The 13,434-nt window shown below is 56.0% G+C and overlaps 1 protein-coding gene across 1 annotated transcript in view; it reads right to left on the reverse strand.

The window, feature by feature from the left end:
- FER1L5 (fer-1 like family member 5) overlaps window positions 1-13,434 on the reverse strand; it is a 52,427-nt gene that overhangs the window by 10,694 nt on the left and 28,299 nt on the right. The window contains 13 exon segments of the mRNA XM_089922732.1: window positions 220-401; window positions 1,288-1,365; window positions 1,491-1,635; window positions 1,879-2,052; window positions 2,142-2,305; window positions 2,848-2,950; window positions 3,475-3,589; window positions 3,915-4,078; window positions 5,244-5,375; window positions 6,323-6,478; window positions 6,554-6,731; window positions 7,449-7,549; window positions 8,383-8,507. Coding sequence (XP_089778858.1) covers window positions 220-401; window positions 1,288-1,365; window positions 1,491-1,635; window positions 1,879-2,052; window positions 2,142-2,305; window positions 2,848-2,950; window positions 3,475-3,589; window positions 3,915-4,078; window positions 5,244-5,375; window positions 6,323-6,478; window positions 6,554-6,731; window positions 7,449-7,549; window positions 8,383-8,507 — 1,817 coding nt within the window.

The following is a 13,434-nucleotide window of genomic DNA, read 5'->3' on the forward strand; positions in this document are numbered from 1 at the left end:
GAGGCCACAACAGTGAGAGGCCCACATACCGCAAAAAAATAAAACAAAAGCTCCTCACGGAATTCCCTGGCGGTCCAGTGGTTAGGACTCCGCGCTTCCACTGCAGTGGGCACAGGTTCAATCCCTGGTCTGGGAACTAAGATCCGGCATGCCGCGTGGCACGGCCAAAAAAATACATTAAAAACTTCTCAGAGCTCTGCCCAGCCCAGCCCACCTTACCTGGGGGTCCCGCTGCCACAGTTCCAACACCACGAGTGGTGGGCTCTCTTTGGTGTCCTGGGGGTTCTCGTACAGGAGGAGGTGCTGGAAGATGAGCGTCTGGGCCCACGTAGGGGCTGCAGAGCTCTTCAGGGTTTGGGTACACTGGCTGTGGTTCAAGAAGACCAACCGAATGAAGGGCGCTGTGGGTGGAAGGAGAGCCGTGCCTTTGAGCTGCCGAGTGAGGCTCTCCCCTCTTCTGGCTGCTGCCGCCACCGGACCGGGTACCCGGGGAGGCTCAGGCCAGACAGCCACAGCCACTCCAGCTCCCCAGAAGGCCACCTCAGAGTAAGCCACAGAGCACATGGGCTTATAGCTAGAGGCCCCTTATACCATCATGGTTGGGGCCTAGCCGTCACAGATGCAGAGGGCCCGGTGGCTCCTCTGGAGGGTTCTGGGGACCAGGCTACACGTGGCTGCCCTTGCACAGCGTCAGCAAGTGGCCTTGGCATCAAGGAACGTCACACGGCCCTCTTGACGAGGGTGCTGATGTCCAGTGGACACAGCTCCCAGCAGACATCCACTGCCCCGGCTCAGACCCTCGTCCAACAGCCTGGCTCCCAACAAACAGGGCCACTGCCAGCCCAGGGCAGGAGCACGTGACTCACCTGAAACCTCCCATGGGGCCTCCACACAGGGCTAGAGATTGCCACCCCTCCTCCCCACCCCTCATCTTCTGTGCAGCACAAGGGACAAGTGGTTCCCAAGCATGTCATCCTCTCTCTCGCCTTTGTGTCTCATCCCCGCTCTTCCTTGTCAAGGGCCAGCAAACTCCTCCTTCCACTTCAAGGCTCAGCTAAGTGGCCTCCAGTGGGATGAAGCCTCCCTGTCTTGATTCCACAGTGTTGGGGACACACCGCAAGAGCGGTCCTGCCTTGTATTCCTCGTTCTTTTGTCTTTTCCCCAAACCAGGGCCATGAGCTGCTGGGGGCAGGGGTCTGCATGTGTGTCACCCCCTCCTCGCCACATCCTTTATACTGCTGGGTGGCCACATGGAGGGGCTGGGGGAGAAGAGGTGCCCACGCCTACCCTGGAATGTCTGGATGTGGTTGGACATCAGGTTCCGGGCCTGGTAGATGTAGCAGAAGAGCTGGTAGTAGTGGGGCTCTGGGTAAGAGAGGAGCTGTGTCCGCCACCCGCCCCCAGGATCCCCACCCCATGCCCCCGCTCCCTGCCCTCAGGTGCTGGGTGTCTCCGGGGCCACCCAAGCCGACTCTCAATTGAATGCTCACTGTTGAAGATGCAGTAGATGAAGGGCAGGTTGGGTGGCTGGGTGATCTCTGGGGGAGCCCTCCAGGAGCTCCTGATTCTGTCCAGTCTCTGTGTCGACGACACCATGTCCGCTTCCTTCTTAGCTTGCTGTTTCGTATCTAGACTCTGTGCCCAGGACAGACTCCCTGAGACTCATAGGTGCCTTTCCTGCCTCCCTCAGCCCAGGCCCAGGTCACCCTTCTCCCCATCCAAAGCCTGAGGATGTGGCTCCGGGGCCCAGGTCCCCCCACCTGCAGTGGTCAGTGCATCTGGCCACATGGGGCATCTCCGTCTGCCTGGCGCACCAGGGGGCCCTGGCTCCGGAGGTGGGGTTGCAGGGAAGAGACACCTAGCCCACTGGGGCTTTACCAAGGATCCCTCCAGGAGGAATATGGGTGCAATGCCCTTGACCTTGTTGGGGGCCAGCCTGCGGTGCCAGCGGCGGCGGCGGAACTGGCTCTGGGGCTGAGGGTTCAGGTGGAACTTGGAGCCGAAGACACCGTACTCCCAGCCTTCCTCGTCCTCAGCCAGGCTGGGGTGGTGCTGTGGGGAGAGCAGAGTCACCCTCTCACCTGGCCAAGGGTGGGTGTCATCCATGGTCCCGCCAGGTCCCTGACCAGGCGGCCCCTCACCAGCTGCAGGAAAGACAGGGTCTCCTGCTCGTGGCTCAGCCTCCCGTGGTCCCGGTAGCGCACGCGCGCCCAGCGCCGGCGGCGGCAGGAGTAGTAGGTCTTCTCCACCGAGTTCCAGACCTGGGGCAGCCCCGAGGGCGGGATGCCCACTCCGTACTCCCAGCCTGAGGGACCAGGACACAGCCCGTGGGTGCCCAGGGGCCCACAGGCTCGGGGGCTCGGACAGGCCTGAGAGATAAGCCTCGGAAGGGCAGGCCGAGGGGGCAGTGCTGTCCCTCACGTCCAGGTCTCTCCGGCCACAAAGGAAGGTATGGTCACACTGCGTCACCCGGTGGCCTGGGCTCAACTGCCCATCTTACAGAGAAGGAAGGTGAGGCTCACAGGCGTCCTGGGACCCACACAGGGTCACACAGCCCGAAGTAGCAGAGGCTGCATCTTGAGCCCAGGTCTTCCGACTCCCAGCCCACCGCCCCTTCCCTGGAGCCACCTGGGGTGAACCAGGCTCTGGACGCGACCCCAGTTCACGTGCTCGGAAGGCGCTTAGCACCTGCCCTGTCTCAAAGCTGGGGCCCACGTCTGTGGCAAGGGTGGAGGCCCTGCTCTCCAGAGACTGAGACCCCCAGGAACGCAGGCCTGCCCCATCTGACAGCCTGGCTACTTTCAGTTCCAGGCCCTGCCACCCTTAGCCGCTGCCCAGAGGACTGACCTTCACTGTCCACTGCGTGGTTCAGCTCCACAGCCCAGTTCTTCTTCGCGTGCCAGCCTTGGGGGCACTTCACATTCTCCCGGGCCTCCACGGGTTCTCCGTTCTGTGGGTGCACAGAGAGGGCGGGCCAAGGGGCGTGTTGCTCGCCTACTGCAGCCATCGTGGCCTCCAGCCTCCTGGGGCTCCTTAAATTTAAGTTCGTTAAAAATGAAACAAAATTCGGGAATTCCCCTGTGGTCCAGTGGTTAGGGCTCCGCGCTTCCGTGGCTGGAGGCCCAGGTTCGATCCCTGGTCGGGGAACTAAGATCCCGCGTGCCGCGCGGTGCAGCCAGAAAAAAAGAAACAAAATTTAAAGTTCAGTTCCTTACTGAACTTTGAATTCTGGGTAAAAGCGCCACCTTCGAAAGGGGGAAGGAAAAGTGCCCACTCTGTCGTTCTTCCAGTCCCATTTAGGGGACCTCTCCCCACCACCTTGGGATACAAACCCCATCAGCGCTCACCCAAGGTCACACCAGGGAGCAGGACTCAGTTGGCAACGCCTGATCCAGTGCTCTTTCCACTCAGACACCCTAGCTTCCAAGGCGCCCCCCTGGTTGAATCACTTTCCCCCCCGCGCCCCCTGCTCACCACGTCTGTGTTGGGGATGGCGGCAGGCACCCAGGCCCCCGTGGTGTCCCGGCGCTGGTTCTCATACACCTCCTCAAGCACCTGGCTCTTGTTGATGTCTGTGTCCAGGAGGAGCCTGGGGGCAGTGAGACCCCGAGTTCCCAGCATATCTCCCTGAGCTTACAGGCCCCTGGGGTCCTCCTCTTTTGGCTGAGCGCTGCCGTACCTGGCAGCCCCACCTACTCTGGGAAAGGCTGGGCAGCGGGGCCTGGCATGCAGGGTAGGGTGGCGGGCAGGTCCCCCTGTCCTATGCACCCCAGCACCCGGGACCAGGCTGCAGTGGCTGTGTGCCCGCCTCTCTGGGCTGCTGCCTACTGGCCCTCCTGGGTAAAAAGAAGTGTCAGCTCCACTGCTGCCTGTCCAGGGGCACACAGGCTCCGGGTCCCACATCCCAGCCTTACCTCCGCTGAGGTTCAACTGTCCATGACCCCTGCCAGTGCCATCCATGGGGCTCCTTGAAATCTTCCTTGGGGAGGGCTTTGTGCCCCGTGACGTCCGAGAAGCTGGGGCAGTGCTGCAGCCACTGCTGTCCCCACTGGTCCTTATACTTGGCCTGATTCTCATACTGGGGGAGGGGAGTCCATCAGTGCCTGCTGCCACCCCCAGCATACCCAGCACCGGCCCTAGGCCACCCACTCTGGGCTGTAAGCACCTCCCAGAAATGTGGTAGTCAGGCAGAGGGCCATGTGGCACCTGCCCGGGGGCAGGAGCTGCGTTGTCGCTTGTAGTGGGACGGCACCGCCCCCGCTGTCAATCGGCACAGGCAGCTGCCACTCGTCAAGTGCTCACTGTGGCTGGGCCCATGCCAAGGGCATTACATGAACTAACAACCCCTTTCAGCTGCACACTCCCATTTCACAGGTGAGGAGACTGAGGCTCAAAGGTCACCTCTACCCCAGGCGGCTCAGCTCTCGAGGAGTGGAGTGGGGTGGATGCCTGTGTTAGAGCCTGGTGGTGCCTGGGGTGTGACCTGTCCACCCCGTGTCACTGCTGACCCTGGGGAACCTGGTCCTGCTCCACCACTGCCCTGTCTTTGCTGCCTCTGGACCTTTCTTCCACATTCCCCTTCTGGGCACGCACTCATCCTAAATCCCTCTCTGTCTCAGCACCTCCAAGTTCTACAATCTATCCACAACATGCAACTTAGGAACCATGAAAATGTTTTGACCAAGTAAGTTAAAAAGCCCAAAACTCAAAACTTATTTCTCTTCTGTTCTCAGGACCTTCTCCTGAGCCATGTCCTCCCCTCCTCTGATTACAGAGCGGCCTCTGGCCGGCTGCTCACACACCTCCTGGGTTTACGGTTCTACGGGAACACGCCTCATTTCCGGCCCCTCTGACTGTCCCAGGCCTCCCCCTCCCCGGGATCACCAGGCTGGCCTGCAGGACCCAGCTGGGGTCGGCAGGGGTCCCGGGCTGTCACGCTGATGATGGACGAGACCCCCTGCAAGCAGTCAGAGCCTGGCTCACCTCACACACCCTGAACGAATTGGGAGAAACTCCCTATAAACCTCCATCTGGGTGAGAGTGACCAGCCCCAGGGGACCATTCAGCTGCCCTCCTGTCACCGCAGCCTATGGCTTGTCAACAGGGGACCTCTTTAGTTTCTGCCGCCTCTCTCGAGCCCCTTTCACGGTTCTCAGATTCTACCAGTGATGTTCATCTCCACCTTCAGAGCTGGGCTGTTGCCGGGTCACCCTCCCGCCGGCCCCACCCGGGGCCCCGCTCACCGTCTCCGCGGACACGACCACTTCGCCCTGGCAGAGCAGCTGCAGATCCTTGCTGTCGGTCACGTTGCCGAGCCACATGCAGACCCGGAGCTGGGCTGGGAGCGTGTCCTTCTTTCCTTCACCCTCTGGGTACTGAGCCGGAGGTAGGTCAGCAACCATGGGGGTGCAGGCCCCCAGGGGCAGGGGTGCGGGTGAGGGAGGGGCACACACACCTGCCCCTTCACCCTGAGCCCTGGGAGCAGGGGCCTCACACTGAGCTGGGTGATGGCCATAACAGAGGCTGGTACAGGTGCCGCTGGGGAACCTGGGAATGCTCCAGGGAGGACTGGTGCTGATGGTGCCATTGACAACAATGCTTGCTATGCGCCAGGCAACGTGCTAAGGGCTCTGATCCTCACACACCACCACAAGGCGGGCATTATTATCGCCAGGCCCATTTCACAGAGGAGCAGGCTGAAGCCAGACACGGTCAGGAGTTGGCTCCGGCTCACACAAGCCAGTGAGTGGTAGAGCCAGGATTCAAGTCTCAGTGATTCTTGCAGGATGAGAAGGACTCAGGTGGGCCCTTCCACCATGGCGGAAAGGGCAGTGGGGAGCCAGGGACGTCTCCGAGACGGAGGCAGTGTCCCCCACCTGCCTCCCAGGGGGAGGGCTGGAAGCACAGGGCTGTCTTCAGGGCAGGGGACTTGTGGTCATTCGGCCTTATTTATGGATTGTGTCTGATATGAGGGGCTGGCACCCAAACCTTATAGGTATTAAATATGTAGATAGCAGCCAATCGTGGTCCAGGGGAGACAGGACAGGGACAGGACCAAGTGAAGCATCAGGATGATGGAGGGGACAAATTTGAGGAATATTTATGGTGGCATGGACTTGGTGTCGGCCTCATGCTGATGGTCCCAGGCCCCCACCTTCCTCTGGAGAACTGTTTAAACCCCATTTCACCTGGTAAAGGGCCTGACAGAGAGGAAGTGGGCATGCCCTTGGGAGGCTCATGGGGGCTGCCCGGGGTGGGTCAGGGCTTCTCCCTTGGGACGTCCTAGGCCCTCTCCTCCCCTGAGGACCCCTGGCCTCCCCACCTGCAGGAAGAGGGTCTGTGTCTTCCCACAGAACCTGCCGGAGTGCCGGTCCCCGGTCGGGGAGAACAGGATGGTGTGGGCGGGCACCTGTGCATAGGCCACTCGCTGCTCCCGGGACATCAGCCAGATCATCACATCCGGGAGGTTTGTCTGGGGCTGCCGGGCGGGAGAGCGTCAGGCCCACATGGCCGGCTCCACGGCCCGCTCCCGGCCGGAGTATCCAGCACCCACCTCGGGGAGCACGGCATTGAGGCGGTACAGCCAGCCCTCCACGGTGGCCACCATGTCCCTGGGCTGGGCTTCCTTGGCCTTCCGGGCCAGCTCCTGCAGAAGGAGGCTGCGGAGCTGCCACCTCTTCTTGTCCAGGTCGGTTGCTTTGGGCTGATCAGCCATGCAGGGCAGTGGGCACCTGTGGCCAGGACCGGGAGGGCGGGGGCTGAGTCTCCATGTCCCTTGCTCACCATCCCGCCCGGCCTCAGTGCTCTTCCTAGACCCAAGATCCTGCCCCGCGCCTGCTGGCCTGACCCGGGGAGCCCTGCCCACCCTCCTTAGGAAGCCCACTCACTGCGGTCCTGGCCCCTAGGTCCTCATCCTTCCCCTTCCCATCCTCCCAGCCCCTGCAGTGGGCCAGGCCCGTGCTCAGGACCTCCTCGTGGACAGAGGTGTGAGCTGTGAGACAGGGGCCAACCAAACCCGGGTGGGAGGGGGGAGGATCCATGTGGGCTGCCGGGCCAGGAGGAGCCTTACAATGGCTCTTCCAGAACAGGCAGAACCCCAAAGAGGGCCTTGTGGATAGAAGGAGCGGCAGGGGAAAAGGTACGGGCCGGGACTGTGCAGGGCTTGTCTGGACAACGGGGAGGCTGGTTTGGGAGGAGCCCCAGGCATGGGTGTGGGGGGAACAGTAATGGATGGGGAGGTCAGGGCCATTTTGACGGTCCCTGAATGGGAGAGAGGCAGCTCTGTGGTTTGGGGAGAGATCTGCGCAGATCTCATATTTCCTGCGGAGGCAGGGGTGCGGAAGGGTGGCGGTGAGGGCTGTTCTGTAGGGTCCTGTCTGCCCCCCAGACCCTGTGTGAGCCTGATCTGGCTCAGCCCCTGCCCCGGGTGAGGTGCCCACCGCCCCTACCTGCAGTCCTCCATCAGCTCCCTCAGCAGTTTCTCCCACTGGGGGAGCAGAGCCGGGTCCCTTGGATTCCTCATGGATTTCAGGGTGTCCAGATTGGCTTTCTGCCCAGCAGGAGAGAAGGGGCAAGTGAGCATGGGGCTCCCTCAGGACAGGCTGCAGGGCTGATTGGCCTAAGATGGTTTCAGCCAGGACTTGGGGACATTTGAGGGGTAACCTGGGGATGTCAGTCCGAAGCTGTCACACGCCCTTGCAACGCTAGGATTCCCACCCACCCTCTCAATGGGTGGCGGGAAGGAGCCAGGACAGGGTGGGACTGTGAAGAGGTTACAGGGCCCTGATGCTGGGCTCCCCTTCTATCGGTGCGAGAAAGTCATATCTGAGGCGGGGGCACCAGGTGGCTCTCCTGCCTAAAACTGCTCTGCGGCTTCCTTCCTTAACAGTCACGAAGACCTTTTGTGATCGGACCCTTCCCAGCTTCCCTGGCCTTATTTCCACCTCACCTCCGGGCCCCCACCACCCCCGAACTTCCTATCACCATGGCTCTGCCCGTCGTTCCCTTCTCTGCACCCCAGCACTACCCCCAGCAAGACTCCAATGTCATCTCCTTTTTGAACACCTCCTCTGACTCTCCTCTCTTCATCTCCCCCACCCCAATCTCTCTGCCCCCATGGTTCTCCTGCATCTCCACCGCAGCCCTACTGCACTGCGTACCGCCTATTTGCATATCCGACTTCCCTGCTGGTGAAGACTGTGTCTACCCATCGTTGTGTCTTCAGTGCCTGTGTCTGGCACGTCCGTCTCAATTGGTGTGGAGTGCATGAGAGAGCTGAGTGACCGGGTTTCTAAGACTGCGATTCATTTTCCCAAGTCTCCCATCAATGACCCGGGTCTTTCCCTGTACCACCACCCCATCCCCCATCCCCACACCACTCACCAGGCGGTCCCGAGTGAACTGGAGGAGGTTGAGGCAGTTCATGCGGAAGCTGACGTCCTCCCAGTAGGAGGTCACGGCCACGACGGGCTTGGTGTTGTACCAGGGCACATAATGGTAGATGTTCCCTGAGACACAGAGACACGAGCAGGGGGTGGGGGCTGGAGGTCTGAGGGACAGTGTTCCCTCACTGTGTTCCCTCAGAGGACCTTTCTTGGGCTACTTCCTTCCTCTAGGATCTGCTAAGCATCCTTACTGGACTCCTCCTACTGGAAGGTGGGCTGCAGGCCAGTCCAGGATGGATGCGCTTTGATGAGCACAGCCGGCTGGCCGGAGCATTCACTGTGCTCAGTGTCACACAGCCTTACGGAGTCCCCAGTTTATAGGTGGGAAAACCCAGGCTAGTGATGGGAAGCAGTTTCCCTGTGGTGGCACAACCAGGTGGTATAAAGCAGGCATTCAGTTCCAGAGCCCGTGCCCCTAACTCAGGCAAGATGCCAAGGCCAGGGGCCTGCCCTGAGGTAGGGTCTTCCTTCTGGGTGGTGGGTAGGCACATGAGGAGTGGGTCCTGTGTTCGGGAGCCCCAGTGTTTGGTTGGCGTGGGCAGACATCTGACATGAAGGGTCTGCCGTGCAGAGGAGTGGGGTAGAGGAGTAAGCATGGACACAGCCAGTGATGGGCTTGGCAGGCTGGGTCTCCTGGCCATGATCCTTATTGAAAAGAGCGGGGGACTTCCCTGGTGGTGCAGTGGTTAAGAATCCGCTTGCCAATGCAGGGGACATGGGTTCAAGCCCTGGCCCGGGAAGATCCCACATGCCGCGGAGAAGCTAAGCCCGTGCACCACAACTACTGAGCCTGTGCTCTAGAGCCCGTGCTCCGAAACAAGAGAAGCCACCGCAATGAGAAGCCCGCGCACCTCAACGAAGACCCATCGCAGCCAAAAAATAAAATAATAAATAAATTTATTTAAGAAAAGAAGAGGGGGGAAAAGCTAGGTGAAGCATAAAGGAATCTCTTTTTTTTTTTTGGCCGCACTGTGTGGCTTGCGGGATTTTAGTTCCCTGACCAGGGATCGAACCCGGTCCCATGAGAGTGAAAGCGCGGAGTCCTAACCACTGGACCACCAGGGAATTCCCAAGGGATTCTTTTTATGAGATGTATTGCTGGGTTGACATAAAAGCAAGAAATCCACAGAAACCAAAAATAAAGTAAAAGCAGAAAGTCTGTGAGGCAAGCGGAAGCAAAGCGGACTTTTGTCCTCTGAGTTTCTGGCAAATCTTGGAGAACCGGTTCTTTTTGATGACTGCCAGGGCCCAGGAGAGACAGCTGAGCACTGCCTGGGGTGGGCAGTCTAACAGGACACCCCATGTGACATGGGTGGAATTGCATCCCCTGTAAAACTATGTTGAAGTCCCAATCCCTGCTACCTTTGCATGTGACCTTATTTGGAAATAGGGTCATTGCAGCTGTAATTAGGTAAGACGAGATCGTACTGGAGTAGGTTGGACCCTTAACCCATAAGGACTGGTGTCCTTATAAGCAGAGGAGAGGGACAGAGAGATGACAGGCCTGTAGAGACACAGAGACAGAGGCAAAACGCCATGTGGAGATGCAGGCAGAGATGCAGTGATACATCTACAAGCCAAGGAGCACCGAAGATGGCAGGCAACACGTAGGAGCTGGGAGAGAGGCATGGAAGAGATTCTCCCCTGGGTCCATCAGAAGGAATCAACCCACCAACACCTTGATTTCAGACTTCTAGCCTCCAGAACTGTGAGAGAACTCATTCGTGTTGTTATAAGCCGCCCAGTTTGCAGTACATTCTGATGGCAGCCCGAGCAAACGAGTCTGCTATGCAGAGCTGGCACTGCAAACCCTAAACCCTCAATCAGTGAGAAAGAATCCACCACACGGAAGAAGACAGTAAGGAAACTCGCCCATCTCCAGCGTGGCTCCGGGTAGAGGGGCAGGAATTTTCCTGAAAATTCGTAACCACAAGTGGGGCCTCATGCAGGTTGCATTCTTCACTCATGCCACCTGCACGGTCCAGAGAAAACTTGACGCAGTCTCTGGTTGGCAGTGCCCCAGGTAACTAGAGGAGGCAAAGACAAATCCTCACTGGAGCATGAAATTTGGGTCAAGTCCCAAAGGATTCCCACAGATAAAGCTCCAAGAAAACGAGCAGCTAAGAAGCAATATACATACCCTCTACCCCGGCAATTCTGCTCCTACGTATACAACCAACAGAAAGGTATAGAACAGCATTATCAAAAGAAAAATGTTCACAGTAGCACTACTCATAACGGTCCAAAATTAGCAACCACCAAAATCTCCTTCAGCAGTAGAAGGCATAAATAAGTTACGGTATTTGCACAATGGAATACTATACAGCAATGAGAATAAACGAGCCACAACTGCACCCAACAGCATCTAGGTTTGTGAATGCATTCCACAAATAAAATGCTGAGCAAAAGAAGCCAGGCACAAAACAATACATGCTGTATGATTTCTTTTATATAAAGTCAAAAACCAGACAAAACCAACTGGCAGTTAGGAGAGGGATAGCAGCCCTTGGCAGAGGGGGGCTCAGGGGCTCAGGGGCCCTCTGGGATGTTGGGACTTTGTTTCGTGGTCTGAATGTTGTTATGTGGGTATGTTTGCCTTGCGATAATTCATTGAGCTGGACGCTTTGGTTTGTGTACTCTTGCATAGATGTGTTATACTTGAATCAAAAGTTTACTCAAGAATTTAAGAAAATAGTGGGAGAAAAAAGGCAACATACATAAAATACAGTGTGTCAAATGGTGGAAAATGCTATGGAGAAGGATGAAGTGAGGGAGAGGGATAGGGATCTGCCAGAAGTTTTTAATAGAATGGTTGATTACCTAAGGCCTCTCCTGAAAAATCTAGAAGAAATTATGCAGAATGCAGTCCAGAGAGATGAAAAACGTGGAAGAAAGATTTTTTTTTAATGGTCCATATTAAATGGGCCAGATTTAATAGCTTTCTTTCTTTCTTTCTTCCTTCCTTCCTTCCTTCTTTCCTTCCTTCCTTTCTTTCTTTCTTTCCTGCGTTGGGTCTTCATTGCTGCACACAGGCTTTCTCTAGCTGTGGTGAGCAGGGGCTACTCTTCGTTGTGGTGCGTGGGCTTCTCAGTGTGGTGGCTTCTCTTATTGCAGAGCACAGGCTCTAGGTGCATGGGCTTCAGTAGTTGTGGCACTAGGGCTCAGTAGTTGTGGCTCACGGGCTCTAGAGCGCAGGCTCAGTAGTTGTGGCGCACGGGCTAAGTTGCTCTGCGGCATGTGGGATCTTCCTGGACCAGGGCTCAAACCTGTGTCTCCTGAGTTAGCAGGCGGATTCTTAACCACTGCGCCACCAGAGAAGTCCCAAAGGATTTTAAAATGTGCAGAACAGAATGAAAAGTTCCACAGAGGATAGAGTGAATTCGAGACAGAGCTAGGAAAGAAAAGGGGAAGAGGTAATTTTCAAAGAGAAAGTATTTTATAATTATCCAGAATTGTTGAAAAGACACCAGTTTCAGACCCTGGCACTGAGTGAATCACTGGAATGATAAATAAGCAGGGATCCATGACTGGGGCTCTCAGATATGAGCGTGCCGATACGAGACAGCAATTTTCTTCTTCTACTCTTGGAGAGCATACCAAAGCAACAAGGAGAAGGAAAATAACTCCATTTTCAGCAAAACAAGGAGGCAGATATAATCTGCAGCCTCAAAATACACATAAGGGCTGCCAAAAGCAACTGTGAGTGCCCTAGGAGATGCAAGTATTGAAGGGTGGCAGAAGTCACCTGCGGGGAAGGAACAGCAAGACAGGCAGCGAGAGTCACGGCTTGATGGGAGCCGAGTGCAGAAAGTGCCGGCAAAAATCCACCCTCAGAACGAACCCAGGACTCGGACAAGGACATGTGAGCCGGCAAAACTCAGAAAACGAATAGAAAACCACCAAAAACATCACAGGAAGGAAGACCACATGAAAGGAAGCCCAAGGGACATTAGACTCTGCAGACAATCCAGTGAGAGGCACAGAAATAAGAAAAGCGACCAAAATAAGATGGAAATAAAGATCCAAAAAGGATCAGGGAGAAAATGACAGATATAGAAGAAAACCAAGGAGAATTATTTAGGTCATAAATGGAGACCCCAAAGTAGAAAACCTGAACAATGGAACAGAATATTTAAAAATATAATTTAAAAAAACTCACATGGGAAAAGGATAGTCCTTTTAACAAATGGTGCTTGAAAAGTTGGATACCCATATGACAATTAATTCAAAATGAAGCATAGAGCTAAATGTAAGAATTAAAACTAAAACATTTTAGAAGAAAAAATTGGAGAAAATCTTCATGATCCTGGGTTGGGCAAAGAGTTCTTAGGTATGACACGATAAAAGAAAAAAAAAATTGAACTTCAGCCAGTTGAAAATGTTTGCACTTCAAAAGACACCATTAAGGGCTTCCCTGGTGGCGCAGTGGTTGAGAGTCCACCTGCCAATGCAGGGGACACGGGTTCGTGCCCCGGTTTGGGAGGATCCCACATGCCGCGGAGCGGCTGGGCCCGTGAGCCATGGCCGCTGAGCCTGCGCATCCGGAGCCTGTGCTCCGCAACGGGAGAAGCCACAACAGTGAGAGGCCCGCGTACCGCAAAAGACACCATTAAGAAAAGGAAAAGACAAGCCACAGACTATTTGCAAATCATATATCTGATAAAGGACTTGTATTTAGAATATATAAAGGACTCCTACAACTCAATAATAAGGCGAACGATCCAACTAAAAAATGAGCAGAAGATTTGAATAGACGTATAAACAAAGAAGATGCATGAGTGGCTGAGAGCACATGAAAAGATGCTCAGTATCATTAGATATTAGGGAAATGCAAATTACAGCCACAATGAGATACATGTCCACAGTAATAAATACATAAAAAGAGGAAATAACGAACATTGTTGAGGATGTGAAGAAACTGCAGCATCACGCATTGCTGAGGGAATGTAAAATGGTGCAGGCACCTTAGAAAAGTTTGGCAGTGTCTTAA

Source organism: Delphinapterus leucas, chromosome 13 (assembly GCF_059928025.1).
Source record: "Delphinapterus leucas isolate spDelLeu-1000000601 "Yukka" chromosome 13, BTC_Dleu_Yukka2, whole genome shotgun sequence".
In the NCBI taxonomy this organism is placed as follows: domain Eukaryota; kingdom Metazoa; phylum Chordata; class Mammalia; order Artiodactyla; family Monodontidae; genus Delphinapterus; species Delphinapterus leucas.